This window comes from Melospiza georgiana, chromosome 6 (assembly GCF_028018845.1).
Source record: "Melospiza georgiana isolate bMelGeo1 chromosome 6, bMelGeo1.pri, whole genome shotgun sequence".
Taxonomy (NCBI): Eukaryota; Metazoa; Chordata; class Aves; order Passeriformes; family Passerellidae; genus Melospiza; species Melospiza georgiana.
In genome coordinates, this window is record NC_080435.1 from 16,740,659 (window position 1) to 16,758,257 (window position 17,599).

General features: G+C 40.0%; 1 protein-coding gene across 7 annotated transcripts in view; it reads left to right on the forward strand.

Annotated features, from left to right (window-relative positions):
* SERGEF (secretion regulating guanine nucleotide exchange factor) overlaps positions 1-17,599 on the forward strand; it is a 141,807-nt gene that overhangs the window by 17,397 nt on the left and 106,811 nt on the right. For all 7 annotated transcript variants that reach the window (XR_009114561.1, XR_009114563.1, XR_009114562.1 and 4 more), the window contains exon 9: positions 12,088-12,242. Coding sequence is in view for 2 of the 7 variants with exons in the window: in XM_058025764.1 (XP_057881747.1) it covers positions 12,088-12,242 (155 nt within the window). In the remaining 5 variants the exon portion in view is untranslated. The remainder of the gene's footprint in view (positions 1-12,087; positions 12,243-17,599) is intronic.

Here is a 17,599-nt window from a genome sequence, read left to right on the forward strand (position 1 = left end):
TCTTTTTCTCTTAAAGCAAATTAAATTCTTGCAAAGGTAATGATGATAATTGCATTGAAAACACCACCCCTCTCACAACTATTGTGAAACCAGGGCACAAAGCTGATACAAATTTCCTTAAATTAAGAATAGTTTGGCCTTAAGTGTCCCTGTCTTTTTAGTTCTTCTGACTACTTGCAGCTGGAACTGCTGGCACTAAGCCACTTGCTCTTCTGATTGGCTGTTTCTGCTTTGTTATATGTCAAACCTTTTCTCCTGAACCATACTGAAATCTTTCACATTGTACTTGGGTCTCTGTCAGTTCACCTATTTGAAGCTGGAAAGAAGCAAAGGTAAAGGCAAGAGAAAATTCCCCATTTCTTAACTTCTGTCATAAGCTGCCTCCAAGTTCCATATTCATAGGTATTAATAGAGTGAGATCCAAATGCAGAACTCACAAGAGTGAGATCCAAATGCAGAACTCACAAGACCACTGTTGTGTGCTGCTATGACATACTGGGCTAGACACTCTATAACTCACCTCCTGTTTTGCTTCTCAGTCTTTAATTCAGCTTCAAGTCTCCCATATGCTGTGGGTCCCAGCAGCTGTCCACAATGATGCTTCTGTATCCTGTTATCCAGCAAAAAGAGCTTGGACTAGAAGACTGGGTTGGGGAATTCTTCCCTACACCCTCTTCTGGGAGATCTGAGTGGGGGACAAAAGAGTTGACAATTTCATTCATAGCATATGACATAGTTTGCACGTAGTAAAAGGGTGATGAGATTGATTGAAATTTAGGCAACTCAAAGCTCTTAGTGTAGAGAATTGATGTGAAGCACAAAACAAACAGTGAGAATTTGCACATCAGAATTCCTGCAGTTATGCAAAGTGGATATAACATTGTCAAAAAGTTGGAATCCTTAGAAAGGTAGAAGTGCTTTGCACTCACTTGGTATGGAATAAGAAGCTGGAACCAATCATTACCTGATAGTGGAAGTAATGTGCATGGTAACTGATTGCCAAGAACAAGGTATATGTACTCTGCCCTCTTAGTTTTATTGGTTTTTGAGGAGACAAGTAGCTACTGCATTTTCAAATAGCTTCATTTAAAGCTGTGCATTTACTAAGCTAAGCATTTTTAAGCTCAGCTTCTGAAAGCAGCTATGTGAGCACCATCTATGCATGTAAGTGCATTGATCTTATTTAGCCCTAGTAGCATTTTAAGGCCATTAAATACTTGTTTTCATAATCTTTAAGTGACATTTCCTGATTAGTAATTAATTATTCAGGTTTAATGAGTCTTACTATTCAAACACAGGTAGTGGGCTTTTTAAGAGCTGAGTGGCAGTTGAGTACTTCTGAAAACTAGTACTTTTCAGGAACTTTTTTTTTCTTAAAAACCTAGACACAAACAGGAAAAATATTCATAAAGCCTACATAGATTGTTCCTTTCGTGATTACCTTGAAGTAATTTTGAAATAAACAATTTTATTTAAGGTACTGTAGGATACAGGAGATATATCAACAGCTATAAATTTTCAAGTCTTATAGAATGGCTCTGATACTTGGGTAGTATGATGAGATCTGCCAAGAGTGTGTGGATTTTATTCTTTAAAGTATTCCAGTTGTGAGGAATCACAGCTTGTGGTGTGGTGGTTGAAACTGAGGATGAACTGCCTCTTTTTTTGTAGCTCCTATTTGGACTTCATTGTCTCTCAGGGTAGCTACATATATTCTATATGGATCCCAAACAGCTGAGATTGAACTCTGCAGATGAAGGGGAGTTATATTTTCTATGTTGCTTAGGATACACTTTAGGTTTTTGGGATGTTCTGCTGGATTGAAGAGCCTGTGTGGTTCAGGTTTGCTTTCTTCTCTATCTAGTATTAGGGGGCCCACAGTAGGTAATAATAATAATATAATCACAATGGTTTATTTTTGGGGGACAAAGACCTGGAGGAATAGAAGGTATTAGCATCTGATTCATGCAGGAGAAAAACCCTAGGAGGGGTGGGATTTCCTTAGGTGACTCATTCTCTGTTTTACTCTGTATCTAACTAAAAGAAAAAAATCTAAAAACCACTGTGTAGTCAACGATCTATTCAGGGACAGTGCTTCATGTCACTTTTGCTAAGATCTTTTTATAGTGAATATAGGAAATCTTACTTTTCTAGAATTTTCAAAAATTTACCTTTACAGATCTGTCCAAAATAATCATACAGAAAGTCCTTGAGGAGAATGTTTTCCTGCTTGTCCTTTCCACCCCAAGATAGAAAGCAAACTGAAAATCAGTTTGGCATTTCTCATCTTGAATTTTGGATCTTGTAGCTGATGGATATTTTGTAGGAATTTGCCTGTACACACATTTCAGGCTTGTGCCTGCTAATGACACATCTGCCTGGAGCTGAAGCTGTTCATTGAGGACAAATGGACACTAAAACATCCAGAAGTGAAGGTCAGGCTGTGGGGACAATAAAAGGGTGGCAGTGTGGATTACTAGATATTCATGTGGGTTGTAGAATCATCCTGACAAGTCACGCAGCACAAAGGAGGGTGTTGAATCCTGTTTTGTCTCCTCTTGCTTGTTCAGTTTGCCAGAGATAAAGAAACAGAGCACACAATGCCAAAAAACCCCCAAAATGCTGTGGCCATGCACACAGAAGCTGATAGTTGCAATACAACAAACTTCTGCTGTGTGTAATTTAAAAATCTGGGTAATTATTTAAAATTCCTCTAGTTCACCAGAGCAGTGTTCAAACAAAGTCCATGAAAAGCTGTTTTAGCACAGGAGAAAACTCATGGTTTCTTTAGAAACTACCCTATCTCACTGAATTGTGTGAAGCATGAATAGAAGGGTGCAGCTTCTTTTGATCAATATCCATTGTAACATCAGAGAAAAGAAGGTATTGAAAAAGCAGGAGCTTTTTGTTCTTCATTGGTGTCCCCTCCTTCCTCCTAATGAGAAGTTCTTTTATTTCTCCCTTCTCAATTTAAAACCTAAGCCCCTCTTAGTAACAGGCTGCATAGCACATCAATACTTGCATTACAACTCTGCTATATGCACACTTAGGTAAACCTTAAACATAGATGTGCTGGCACACAAGCAGATACAGATGTTGTAGCTCTGTGGATGTACTTGTGGACAGCTTTGCTTCACTGGGTAAGCATCAGAAGTAAATCTCACTGGCATCATTCCCTCTTGGCTGGGAATTTCAGATCCTTTACAGGACAGACTTACATTGCATTCATTAGTAACATGTCTATAATGTTTCTAAATTTTTAGACTTGCTCTGTGCCTGTGGCTCTGAAATGCTGAAAACACCCCACAATGGTAAGAGACATAGACACAAGAAGTCAGGAGTCAAAAGGAACTCTGCTAGCTGCATAGTGTCCCCTTGTGAAAGATGGAATTTTTTTCAGGCCATAAGTGGCATTTGGATGCTTTGACCATTCTGCAAGCATTTACACCTTTGTCCACTCTCTCCCTACAGTCTCCTTGATGTTAAGGATCTTGCCATACCGAGGTGGAATCTTGTGTTGTGCTTTTATTTCTTCCTCCACCCCCTTACCCAACTCTTAAACTTTCTTGTGGGTGGAGGGAGAAATTGGGATGATATTCCAGAGAGAATACATCACCTTATTGCTCATTATTCATCTCTTGACTTCAAAGGGTATGAATTTTCCTTCCCATCCCCTTTTAGACTGTTTTGTTCCTGCTGTCAGCGGGAGCGCTGCTCATTATTTGAGGTGCACAGCCCACTCTGTCTTAGTCAATTGTAGCTGCTCTTGTAATGGTTCTGACTCTGAACAAGGCGGGTGATCTCCTGGGAGGCTCTGGGGGTGCCATTGTTGGGTTTGTGGCACTGTTCTTGTCTTTGTACTTTCTTTCTTAAGAACAGCACATAGTTAGGGTTGAACTGCATGGGATGTAGAACTTGGCTTCTTCTGGAGTGACTGAGGAAGTTCAAGCCACTTAGCAAATCCAAGGACTGCTCTTCTAACACTTTATTTCTGTATTTCTGTCTGAGGCTTGTTATCTAGTGAAATCTCTTGTGCAACTGGTCTCTGATTATTGGGAATGCATCTTGTGGCCCACAGTGAAAAAGCCCAGCTCTGCTTCAGGCTGCCATTCCAGAGCATTTCTTTTGCTTTTTCTGTGTCTGCCTTTCCACAGCATGCCCTTGAGCCTTTTGACAAGGTAAATATTAGCACTGGGAACTTAATTACCTTCCCTTTGTTTATCTCATGTATGCACATGGCTGTTACTTCTGAGGCTCAGATGGTGATGGGATATTGAGAGTAGCAGGATCTTGAGTTCTCCAAATTAGGCAGAGTCACAAATGTGTGCAACATTGCAGCTAGAGGGAATGCTTTTCATAAAATGGTCTAGAAAACATGCCTATGCTGTAATTTGTAATCTCTGAATAAGATTTTCTGTAGCACTGTACTGTGTTAAGTCTAGTGAAACAGGAATTTGAGGCCTTGCCTCAAAGGGGAAAAACATCTAAGCAGTCCTTTTACGGACAAAAAATTAGGAAATTGGACACAAGAAAATAATTGGAAACAAGTGAAAGCACATGCAGCGTATTATGATAGTTCAAGGGTGTTATTTTCCCAAAATGGTGTCCAGAAAGAACTGGATGTCTTTCCAGTTTTCTGGGGAATGTTAGAGGAAGAGATGCTCAGCTGCAGAAGGAAGGAAATTCCAGGTTAGAGAGGCCTGTATGGAAAATAAAGCATATAACAGTGCAGAAGGGCATGGAGATACAAATATAGAATGTCAGTAAAAGTGTATGACTCATACTGCTGTAGTAGCATAGTGCAGAATTTATTTGCAGAACTACTGAACAAAAACCCTATGGTATACTATGATGCTTTTGCAGATAGTTTTCCATAGCTGCTTACTGTTTTATGCATCCTGCTTTTTTGGAGACATCACCAAATTGTGCTTCAATTTCCTTTCTTTCCCCTGCTTTTTGTTAGGACTTTGTTTTTAGTTGAAGAGTTAAGTCCTTTATTGAACCTTGAATGCAGCAGTTCTGTTTGCTGGGTAGAGATGAGTTAGATTTGTTTTTAATCATGTAACTAAATTTAGCCAGCAATCTGCATTTTAAGGCATTGCTATTAAAAGTCTAAAAGTGAGATATGTATCATAGTTTGAATTTAAAATAAGCCAGAGGCACAGCTGGTGAAGCAGTCATGACTCTCTAATCATGAGTGGAGGGAAATAAGGAGGGAATTTTCTTACCTTGCAGGATGAATGCAAAGTCTGATAGGTGCTGTAAAATCCCACCTTTGCCCCCAGCCCCCTTCTCCAGCTTGGTTTCATGATTGCATGGATTTCATGACATTCCCCCACTTCCTTTTTTCATCCAGGATGATATATCTGTAAGATATCAGAAGTATGAGCACAACTGCACATGCATTTAAGTTGTTACATTTTAGTTTTTCCTCTGGTTTATTAAGAGCTTTGTGTGGTACTTTATATTTCCAATCTCTCCTCTAAAAGGAGAATGGAGATACAAAGTGGAAATATAAAGACAGAGGAAAATGGCCAGTGTCCCATGGAAAACCTCAAACAGAGACAAGACTTCCAAGGCATCTGGAAAGTCCTGGAATTGGCCACATTCAAAGTTATTGTTCAATCTTTCAAAGCAGTGAAGCATGCTGTTAAGTATGTGAATAATCCCATTAACAGAGCATTGCCCATCTTGAGACATAACTTGGTGTAACTATGGAAGCAAAAAAGGAGGAGTATGCCTGATTTTTAGTGAATGAAAGTCAAAGCTGTTTAGATGTTTAAAGATGTCCAAAGTGCTGGTAAAGATGGATCTGTTGGAAACGTGCATGACAAATATAGCATGTCATGGAAATGGCAAGTTATGCCTAGCCTATCATATGGAATATTAAAATGACTTAACACAGCACTGCCTTCAGCAGTGTTTGCTGTAGCCAAGCTCCCATTTCCCAAGGTTGCTTTTCAGCCAGATCAAGTCCTTAGCTTGGTTTACCTTCCCTTTCACAATTAGTTCAAGCACAATGAATGCAGGTGGCCTAGTGAGGAGAAAACTGTTTGGGTCCAAAATTCCTTGGTGTAAAGTGTTGCCAAAGGAGCTCCCATTCTGCACTTGAGCATGTCAGTCTGTGTTACTCTCACAGTCCTGGTGTCTTCTCTTGGTGAGTCTCACACATCCTCAAAGCTTCACCTGCTTAGCTGAGTATTTTCCATGATATCCTAGGTTCATACAAGTCCTTGAGTGTTCTGTATTTTGATATCACCAGGAGGCTCTGAAAGGAAACAGGATGATTTTCTCCTGTTTTTAAATTTTTTTTTAATTTTAATTTCCACAGCAGTGGGAATGGGTCACAGTGAGAAGCCATTTGTTTGCTGGATCACAGATAAGCTTCTGATTGTAGTGATGTGAAATCTTGTCAGTTTGTCTTGCCCACATCCCTGTGGTTAAATCTGGTCACCAGGTTTAGGGACATCAGATGTAGTTCGGGCTGGCAGGAATCTTTGGCCCACTTGATGAGTGTAGGAGTTCTAACTGGCAAGTCCATAGCTGTTACAGGAGGCCTGGTGATGCCCTTATGGTTGTCTTCCTGTGGCTCTTGTGGCCTTTTGTTGCAGCTTTAAATCTCTTCAGAGAGTGCTTGAAAACCCTTGTGAGCTGCAGCTTGTTGTGTGGGTGCTCTATGGACTATTCTGAACCAGCTGTGTATTGCAGCCTGCTACTGCAGAAGGCTGAAAGGGGCAATGGAAATGTCTCTAGTTTTCTGTTGCTGTCAGCCTTGAAATGCCTTTGCTGCTTTGTTTGAACCTCCCTGATGAGGCATGACCTCAATACTGTGCATAGATTTGTGTTTTACTGATACATTCTTAATAGCTGTTATGAATGAATATGGAAAAAAATTCAGGAGTGCCCTATTATATGAAGCTGCAACAGTTTGTTAGGAGGGCATGGGAGGAAGATGTGTGGGGAGATGTGGACAGCTCTGGTATGCTGAGCTCCTGTGTTAAAAAGATCAGGGGGCCATTTAAACCTTTGTCAGGGCAGATTATCCTGTGTTGTACTGAAACCATGCACTGGTGCAGGTGCTAGGCTGCAGGTGTGGGGATGCCTGGTTTCCAGCTGCTGAATCAAAGCTGTCTTCAGCCAATGTAGAATTTAGGATGTATGGATGGATGTTTTTCTGTTAGGTTTCCCTGCACAAGGACTATTTCTAGGCAGATGAGGAAGTTTCTCAGAATGGGTCAAGGACATCAGAGGTTTTCTGAAGGACAGCAGAGATCTGTAGATTTGGGAGAAGTGTTACACTGTGTAGGGCAGGGGGGAGGCAAGAGGCAGCCTCTAAATGTCAATTTTTAATGCCTGCTCCTGTAAATTTTCATGCGAAAGGAGGCATTAAGAATTTTTTATATAGAACTTCATATTTCAAGCCTGAGATTAAGCATTCAGTGTGAATATCCAGAGTTCATTTGAAAAGTAATCATTAATGCAGCCATGAACTGAGATAGCCTGGATGAACTCTTTCATCTAGTATTTATGAAGGAGAGTTCAAAGCTTGCCTGGGTACCAAATAGAGACTTCAAGGAGATAACACTAGTGCATGTTATTATATTAAAACAGGAAAATTGATATAAAGATAAGTATGAGTCTAGTGAAAATAAGTAAATTTTAATGTACCTATTTGTCTGTTGTGTTTTACTGGGAAACAACCAACCTGTTTTTAAAACTAATGTACTTATTTTTTTAATTGCTAATTCCTTCCACTTATGTGGCTGAGCAGATTGATTAAAAAAGTGCTAAAAGGGAAAAATGACATGCTCTGCAGTCTCAGTAGCAGTATAAAACAGCACAGGAAAAGCTACACTGTCAGGCAGGAAGCGACTAGAAGTGCTTTATGCAATGTTGCTGGATTTGCAGTACTCTGAAGGCTATGAACTTGTAATTTTGAGGACATTCTCAACTGTCTGTGCTTTGTTATACATGAGGTCAGAAGGATGATGTGAAGAAAATGCAGAGGAACCTTTCAGAGAGTGGTTTGTATTCAAGCCCTTGAATATGTATGTACCTTCATCTGTATTCTGTGAGGGACCTGAGCATGTGTTTTGGGTGATTTGCTGCTGTGTGTACACTGATGCAGACTGCTGTGTCTACAGTTCAAAGAGCACGAGCAAACCAGATCTGCATGATCGTGTAGAATCCCAAACAATGTAGTGTACTGTTGTTTGTCTTGTTTACTTAAGGAGCTGTCAGAAAGTTTTTTCTTAAAAATCTTCTCTCCTGTGTCTTTTTTCCAGCTTTCTGAGCTCCTGTACTGTGTGGTTCATTCAGGTTGTAACCCAGAATAGCACAGGATGCATGATCTTATATCTCTTACTCCTTAATTCCAAATGGTATTGAACCCTCTGGACCTTATTTGATGTAGCATTTGCCTGCTGAAAAAATGAACAGTTGCTATGAAGTCATCTGGGACAATGTGGATGTTCACAGTAGAATAATTGAAATGCCTTTTGGAGGCACCATGCTCAGACCATGGCAAGATCCAGGTCTTAGGAAGCAGTGTTAGTATCTTAGAAGAACTGGAAAAGCTTTCCAGAATTGTACCCTTCTTTCTACAAAAGCTGTAGAAATAACTCCTGCCTTTTGTGTGCCCTCTTCCTGCACTGAGTCTGGTATGAAATACCACATTTTCTGATGCCTCAGCCACTTCCATGGCTGATGTACTCTGTCCAGTTGACTCATCACTGTGTATGTTTTCCTGACTCCTAATTAAAATCTGTCCTAGTCTAATATTAGACCAACCCTCCTCGTTATATCACCCTTCATTCTTAAGTAATTCATCCTGCAACCTCCTTACTCTGTATGACTAATGTCTTTTTCTCAAATATTCTTAGAACATTTTAAAATACCATCTATTTTATAAGCAGCACAGTAGCAATACCTCCCATTACAATTGCTCAATGCTTTCTGTCATAGCTCAGTGCTTTCTTTTCCTCAGGATTTTGACGAGACTTTAACCTTTGGCGGAATTTTCCATGCATTGGTGTTTGCCTCAGCCTGAAATTTCTACTTGAGACTCGGTTTTTTTGTTTGTTTGCTGAAAGTATAATCAGGATTTCATAGAAAAGGCATATCTAAATCAGTTTCTGTCAGTTTCTCTCACAGAAAAGACAGATTTATGTACTTTGAGGTTTTGATTTTTTTTTTTTTTAAAGGATCCCTGGGCAACTGTTTTTTGGCTGGAAAATAGAAATTATTGACCATTAGCAGGAATCTGAGCATGGGATAGGAAATATTCAGCAAACAGGAACAAGTCTGGGGAAGGAATATGTCTCAAAAGAGCTGATAACTGCATTGATGAGCAGTGAGAAGGAACTGGTTGCTTAACTTATCTTGGGGCATTCAAGAAATTCGTCCTAAAAGCAAAAATTAATGTATCTGGCTTTAATATTTTTAAATTAATGTTCTCCATGCTTGAGTACTAATAACCACCTGAAACCTGTTTCCCTTATTGTGGCAGAAAAGAAAAAGTTAATTGCAGTAGTCTGTGTTTGTAATCTGAAACATTTTACATTTATGTTTTACAGAAATAGTTTACATTCTGCTAAGGCTTCTGTTTGGTGTTGCATGTGTAAGTGATTCTTTGCTGGCTTGTTCAGTGAAAGAAAATAGAATCTGTGGGTGGCAGGTGTTTTGTTGCAGCTAAGCATCGTTGCTGTTGTAATCTTTCATATATACTTGCAGTCTTGAGTTGCACTGGAGCAGTACCCTGGTGGGATGGTGCAAAGGTTCATTTTTGTTTTGTGAGTCCTGGTGTTTCTTGTTCCTGTCTGGGTCCAGACAGAGCACCAGATTCATTTGAGGAAGGAGTTGTTTCCCCAAAAGGTTGAGTTGAGAGAAACCTTTGTTGCCTCTGTGTATGTTTAGTGCTGCAGACTGTGTGAGGATCTGGGTCTGCATTACCAATTCAAAGCTTGCATTCTCAGAGGCCTTGCAGCTTGCTGATGTTTTTGCCTGTGGCACTTGATACTTTTGGCTTCTGAGAGTTGAAATGCTTTAATTCAGCTACAGTTCTTGGGATCAATACAGCAATGTCTGGGTAGGGCTTGAGAGCCTGTGGTAAATTAATGATCTAACTAGATGTTACAAAAATTCTTTCTGGCTTTAGATTTCATAAAACTCAGTTTCAGTTCCTGTAGTTAATATAAAATAGAGCAGCCTGCTTATCCTTTCTCAGTCCACTAATAGGGTTCTGTACAAAGTGACCTGGTCTGATGTAAAAGCCTGAAGCTTAGTGTATGTTCAAATTTTTTATGTACATTTTTGCAGCTGCAGATATTTTTAGCAGAGATCTATATAAATTGCAAAGTAAATATACTAACTTCAGAACAAGCATGTTTTTTAAACCTGAAACTGTCTTCCTAATCCAAAATATACTGGTAATTCTCTTAATGAAATTTATTTTTATCCTTTAACCTAACAAAATGTAGCTACTATGTTAAAAGGCCTCACTTGTATTAAATGTAGTATGTGACTGTTTTCAGCTTTTCCTTGAACTGAGAGGAAGCTGCAAAGGAAAAAAGCTTTGTGCCCTTGAGAGAGAAGGACAACTAATTTTATCACTTAATTATTTTAGGGGAAGCATTATCAGTGAACTGAGGGAATGCATCTGAAAAACTTGCAGTGATTGGAGTGAAAGATACCACTGCCAGCAGATTTCCAAGGAAAATGCCTATACTTCTGCATATGAACTGAGGTTTCCAGTTCATTTACAAAATTATCACCTTAAACTCCACAAACCAGCAGTGCCCACCTGTGTCCCTCTAAAGACAGTTTAACAGCACCCTAAGGAAAAGGGAGGTGTTCAGATTTCCAAGGGTTTGTGTTTTGACATGTGTTGAGAAACCTCTCAGTTGTCACCTTTGGGTGGTTTGACCGTAACCCCTGCACCTGACCCCTCTGTGGGGCAGGGAGAGGTGGGTGTGTGTGCAGCTGACTTGCTAGCTGGACAGTATTTTCCCCAAATCCACATCTTTTGGCCTATAAATGTGATGATTTGAGTTCAGCTCTGGAGAGCAGTTTGAGGCTTGGCTGAACATTACTCAAGGTCATTGCAGGTTTCTTTCTGGGCTGGAATGTGGGCTGATGCTTCCAGTTAAAACCAAGTCAAGGACTTTACCTTCTGTTGTGTGTATATAATTTTTTAACTTTTTAAGTTGGAAGCCCAGAAGGGACAGGCTTATCTGCAGGAAGCTAATCACTTCATTAAGAAAATAAAGCTGTCACTTTGATTTTTTTTTTTTTTTAATTCAAGGAAAGCAAAGGTAAGAAGGATATTTATGGATGTTATCCGTACAGGAGAATGATATTTTGGTTGTCAGTCCTGCAGCAGTGCACTTGGAATAATAACCCTTGGAGAGAAGGATGAGCCATATAGTGCTGATTTCATTTAAAGTTACCTTTCCTTGGCCAGTGTGTGATTCCTGTGAAAACAAACCATTTCCAATGCATTTCCAATGCTTAATGGCAGTTGTGCTGGTGCTCCTGGTTAACCAGCTGTCTCCTGAGGACTATAGCTCTGCTAACACTAGTGACAGAATGTAACTTCTATCAGGAAAACATAAAACTCTGTTAAATGCAGGTCATGCAATGAATTGTTTATGGCAAAGAATGGAAATAGAAAATAATTCTCTTTTCTGTAATTTTTTATGTACAAGAATAAGCTGTTTTGTTTGTGCTTCCATTAACCTAAAATATGTCCTTTGTTTAACCAAAGTGTATTTATTGTATGCGGAATATCCAGGTTATGCAGCTTTACTGACATGGTTTATTTACAGCCCAGGCCACCACTCAGATGTTATTCTGCTAGAAAACAAATAAATGAAGAATGAGTTCATAGAAGTACACTTCATAGAAGTGTAACATAATATCTTGAGCTAGTTTTTAATGTTTTTCTTTTGTTCTGTTCCAAGAAATAACTTCTCACCAGGCTTTTGAAGCTGTAGATAAGATGCATTTACAAGTTCTGTTTTTGAATTGGCATCCACAAGTTTCAGGAACTTGGTGAATAAGTAATCTTGAAATGTGGTTTTTGTTTAGAAGCTGGCAAGGTGTTCACCTGGGGCAGAGTGGACTACGGGCAGCTTGGAAGGCACGCAGAGGTTCCCAGTGGGCAGCAGAGCACAGCACCTGAACACTGCTTGGAGCTGGGGAACACCCCAGTTTCAGTTCCTTGCCTAAATGGAGCATCTCAGGTAAAAAAGAAAATTGTCATTTCTACCCCCTCTCCTTTTTTTCCTTTTTTTTTTTTTTTTTTTTTTTGTGCATTAAAATAATCAGAACAGTTTCCTAACAGAGCCCTTCCAAATGCTGCAGCACAAGCCTTTGCTTTCTCTTCCTGTAAATTTAGAAATTAGTAAGATTCAATTATTTCTTTCAAAAGGCTTTTGCATTCAGGAACTGATGTTTTTTCCTTGGTGGAATCAGCCTTAGTAAAAGATTCCAAGTTCTCTCAGATATCCATGTGTGCAGGTGTAAGCTCTGCATGCAGTGCAGCTGAGCAGAGGAGGTGGGACTTTGCCCAGGTGTAGCACTACTTTTGTCTGAAACTCCAGACCAGCACCCCACAAATCACAACTGGTGGTCCCTCTGATCCATGGGGAAGGCTTGCACAGCCATACAGTTCTCCTGGCTTGTACTGCAGCTGAGAAGAGTGGAAATTCCCAGTACTGTGGGGGCAGGAACAAAAACTTGTGATGTGTTTGAGACATGTGGTTGATGGCTGATCCAGAACTTCTGCCCACTAAGCTTACTCTTGATCCCTTGTGCTCCTTGAGAAGTCTCCAGTTTGAGTTGTTGGGTGAGTGAAGGAGGGGATGTGTTCAGGAAAGCAGAGATGGGGGAACAGACAGAAGATGGGCTTTGTTTGAGGTGCAGCCTTGTTGGCTTAAAATCAGATTAATGATCTGTCCAGGTGCCACTCAGAATGTAGTCATCCAGGGCATTAAACTTTAGTGAGATATTAAAGAGAACCTGTGAAACTTCTGAAGAGTTGCCTTGTTCTAAAAAAGGCTGAAGATTTTCAATCAACCAACCCAAAATTTCTCCAGCCACATGGCCCAAGTTGTAGAGGGCAAAGGCAGGGACAAAGAGAGGGAAACAGTGCTTACTTTTGGAGAAGACCAGTTTTGAGACCATTTAAGGAACCTGAAGGTGCACAAGTCCATGGGACCTGATGTGAAAAATCCGTGGGTCCTGAGGGAACTGACAGAGCAACTGGCTAGGCCACCATCCATCATACTTGAGAAGCTGTGGCAGTTTAATGAAGTTCCCACTGGAAAAAGGAAAACGTAACCCCAATGTTAAAAAACGGAGATAAGGAAGACCTGGGGCACTACAGATTGGTCAGTCTCACCTGTGTGCCTGGCAAGATCATGGAACAGATCCTCCTGGAAACGATGCTAAGGTATATGGGAAATAAGGACAGCCAACATGGCTTCACCACAGCAAATCTGGCCACCAGCCTGACAAATCTGGTGGCCTTCTATGATAGGGTTACAGAAATGGTGGATGAGGGAAGGGCAACTGACATCATCTGCCTGGACCTGTGCAAAGCATTTGACACTTTCCCACATGACATCCTGTCTTTAAATGGAGACACAAGGGTTTGATCTGTGGCTGACTCAGGATAAATATTGCCTGCATCTCTGCAGTCATGGGCTTGAGGTCAGTGGGGAGTGGTGTTCCTGAGGCACTGGTACTGGGACCAGTGCTGTTTGTCAGTGACAAGAACAGTGGGATTGAGGGCACCCTCAGCAAGTTTGTGACACAAGCTGTACCATGTGGATGACATGCTGGAGGGAGGGAATGCCATCCTGAGGGACCCTGTCTGGGGCCCGAGAGCCCATGATGCTGCACTAATGTTTAGTCACTTTTAACTCCCTTGAGCCTCAGCTTTCTTACCTGTTTTGATACAGGTGTCCCTACTTTTTGTCATTAGTTATGTATATACAGCTCCATTTGTGAAGCTGCTTCACTCTGTTTTTCATCTGTGCTGTGTGCAGTGTCTCAAGTACATTGTTCTGTTGTTTCTCAGACAATACAAAGCCAAGGCAGCTGCAGCTTTTGCACAGTGGAACTTACCCTTGGCAGGACAAGTGATCCATGAAAGTGAAGGGATGTATTCAGATAGATTCCTTGAAAAGAAAGAAAAACAACAATCTCATCTTTATTCTGCTGCCCTGAGCGCTGTTCCTCCTTATAGACCTGTGAGAGACCTGATTTGAGTGATTAGCAATGGCAGTGTTCTGGAGCAGACATCATTCTTTGCAGAGATAACAGCACAAAGATGACTTAAGAGGATCATCTGCATCCTAGGAGGAGCTGTGTTGACGAAAAAAGGAAAAACAGATAACAAGGACCTAAATTGTTTCACTTCAAGATAACAAAATAATGCTAAAGCTAGAATTTATACTTGAAAATGCTTTAAATTGCAGTATGTAGGCTATGTAGAGTGAGCTGTTCTTTGTTAAGACACAAGCTACCCCTTTTCCATTTGATGGCATGTGGAGATAGGATTTGATTTGAGAGCTGAATTGAAAGGAATATAGAGATGAGTTCTTTTCCATGTTTACCTTGAATTAACAATTCCAATTTTTGTGTTTAATGCGGAGAGACAGTTTAACAGTTGAGGATTATGACTGATGACTTTTATTCATGGTCTATTTTTATAAATCACTTTTAATGATTCAACTGAATTTTTGGCAAAGCTGTGGTCTGCTGATTGCCTCTGCACTTCAGTTAATATTGTTAAAGTCAAAGTGGAGAAACTAATCTAAGGATTAGAGGACAGTATAAAAGACACACAGGTTTAGCTCAAGGACAGAGGAGTAGATTTGACCTCCTGTGTTGCTCTGTGTCTCCATGCCCATGGCTTGCCTACATTCTCCACCAAAGACCAGGGATTCTCATTTCTTTGAACTGACGCTGTTATAATGTGTGTCTGCCACTTCAAAACCTGATTCTTGAAGTGTTGTGAGTGACCTCTTCCATTGTGAGTTTGACTTCAACTGATAACATTGACCTTGAGAAAGAAGAGTACTTTTTTCCTTTAAACTGAAGCAAAGGAGGAACAAAAGCCTGAGTTTTAGATAATTATCCACTAATCTGAGTGTGTCTTCCTGGGAGGTTGAAAGGCATGGAGGTTCCTTGTGGTATCCACATTCTCTCAACAGAGAGAGACATAATTCTCTCTCCTAGGGTTTTTTCTGGGGAAGGCAGTGAGAAGCTTACAGAAGAGAAAACAATTCTTATCTTCACTTGCTGCTCCTGTTGTTTGGCACATGTGAAATGAGTTATGGAGATTGTTTATTTAGAGAGATTTGTTAATTGGACTCTGCTGGATTGATCGACCAGTTGGGTCAAAGCTGTGTTGTGACTGTCACAGGTTTTTCTTTAGTATCCTTTTAGTATATATAGTATCTCTTTAGTATAGTTTTAGTATAGTATTAGTATAATATAACATAGCTTAATAAAGCAATTCTCCAGCCTTCTGAAATCATGGAGTCAGAGCACATTATTCCCTATGTTGGAGTCACCCTGCATCAGTAGTTCCAGCTGTTGAATGTGTTTAAAGTTCTTGCATTTTGCCATTGCGGGTCTGTTTGCTGTTTTCTTCTCAGTGCTTCAATGCCTAACCAACATGGAATGGGCCAAGGCACTGAGAAGTTGTTGTGTGAGGCATTTTTCAGGCAGTGCTCTTGTGTTGTTGGGTGTCCTTGATGGGACCTCTTCAGAACATCTGACTCATCTGATGTGCATTCATCCACCGCTCTTCAGATGAAAGGACAATTAAATACAAATGGCCCGAAATATGATGAGTCTCTCTATTTAGCAAATGCTACAAAGATCTGGTTTAATGTTTCCTCCTTGTCAAAATGCTTTTCCAGTCTGTTTGATATTTTTGGCTTTAATAGCTATCATTCTACTGTTTGTGGTATGTTCATCATGTCATTCACATTGCAGCAAACATTTGCTGCAGCAATAGACAAGTGAGAAGTGCCTGTGCAGTGCTGAACATTTCTTGCTGAGCTGGATGGAAGGAAGAGTTGCAGTTATTTTGGATGTGCATGGCTTCCCATGGAGCCATGTTTTCACCATGTCCTTTTCTACTCAAAGCAAACTGTGCTAGATCACAGTTTTCTGGGGAGGGATCTCTGAAAATTCAGTTGGGAGATTAAAAAATAATCATCACTCAACTTGAATCTTGATGATGGATGTAGGGACCAGTTGTGTCAGGGAAGGAACATAACTGATAGACTGGTGATAACGTGTGCTTACTGTGTTTATCCTGATCCTGCTGTGGTCCATGGTTCCAATGTGCATGTTCATCCTGTGTAATTCAGTTTGCTTTGGATCCTCTGTAGGTTCCTTTCTTTCAGAGAATGACACCATAAATAGCCACATTCTCATGGTGCTTTGCAGTCCAAGTTTATTGCTGTTCTTTTCAGTGCAGTTGCAGTAAGATATTTTTATTAAAGTGTTTGAAAGATAGCTTTGGTATTAGCATATTCTTGTTTTCCTTCCTTTTCCCCATTCATGTTGCAAACTATTAAGCAACTGCCTACAAAACAAATCTAAGGTATCTGTATGATGACAATTAATTGCTCATATAACTGGTAGTTTAATGTATGCACATTATTACCTTAACACATAGTCACAATAATATTGAAAATGAAGCCTTTTGATTTTTAAAAAAATGACAACTGTTTGTGACTTATCAGGGAAATTTGTTCAAGGCCTCTTTGTAAGTAAACCTATAGTTGAGGCTTTAAGGGGTATCAAAAGAAATAACCTCATATTATTATATGTCCTCTCTATGCTCTGTGTGTGGCTTCAAATACTTATTTGTTTGCCTGGCTACTGTAAGTGCTTTTATTTTGAATGTTCTGAATGAGAAGTTTGTATTTTTGTGGTAGAGAAACAAGTTGAACTTTCCTAAACCAGATTTTACTGCTAAAAGTTTGAGAATATGTGTGAAGTAACTGATCCAATAAGCTGCTTTAAAAAACCCCACTTTGGGTGTTAGGGAAGGAGGTAAATGCAGAGAAAAAGTTGAAGTGATATCTAGTTTCTCACTTGCTAAGCAAGTAATACTTTGGTGTATGTTGTGAGTTTTTTGATTTGGTGTTTTTTTTCCAGTTATGATCTGGTGTCTTTTATGAGTTGGTTTTGATCCATGTCTTTTGAGAAATGGCATTGTTGAATTTTCCTTGATTGATTTTGTTATGCTGTTTTAGAGATGCAATGATGAAAATTTTAATGTAGAGCTGGTTCCGTTAATATTCTTGCAATGAGTTCTTGGCTTATCAATTAATTTTAAGAGACAATAAAGGAAAATAAAGGCCACAGAGAAGTGGGTTCCGAGTACAGCTCACTGTGTGAGTGACAAATTGCAATTAAGGCTGAAACTAACAGACCAAATGGTTGGAGGGGGAAAAACCCAAACAGGATGTAACAGAAGATGGAAACTACAGTCTGCATACAAAATGCAGCAAGTCTGTGTTTGATTAGGTGTGTTTGTGTGCTCTGCATGCCCTGTGTAGGAGAGTAA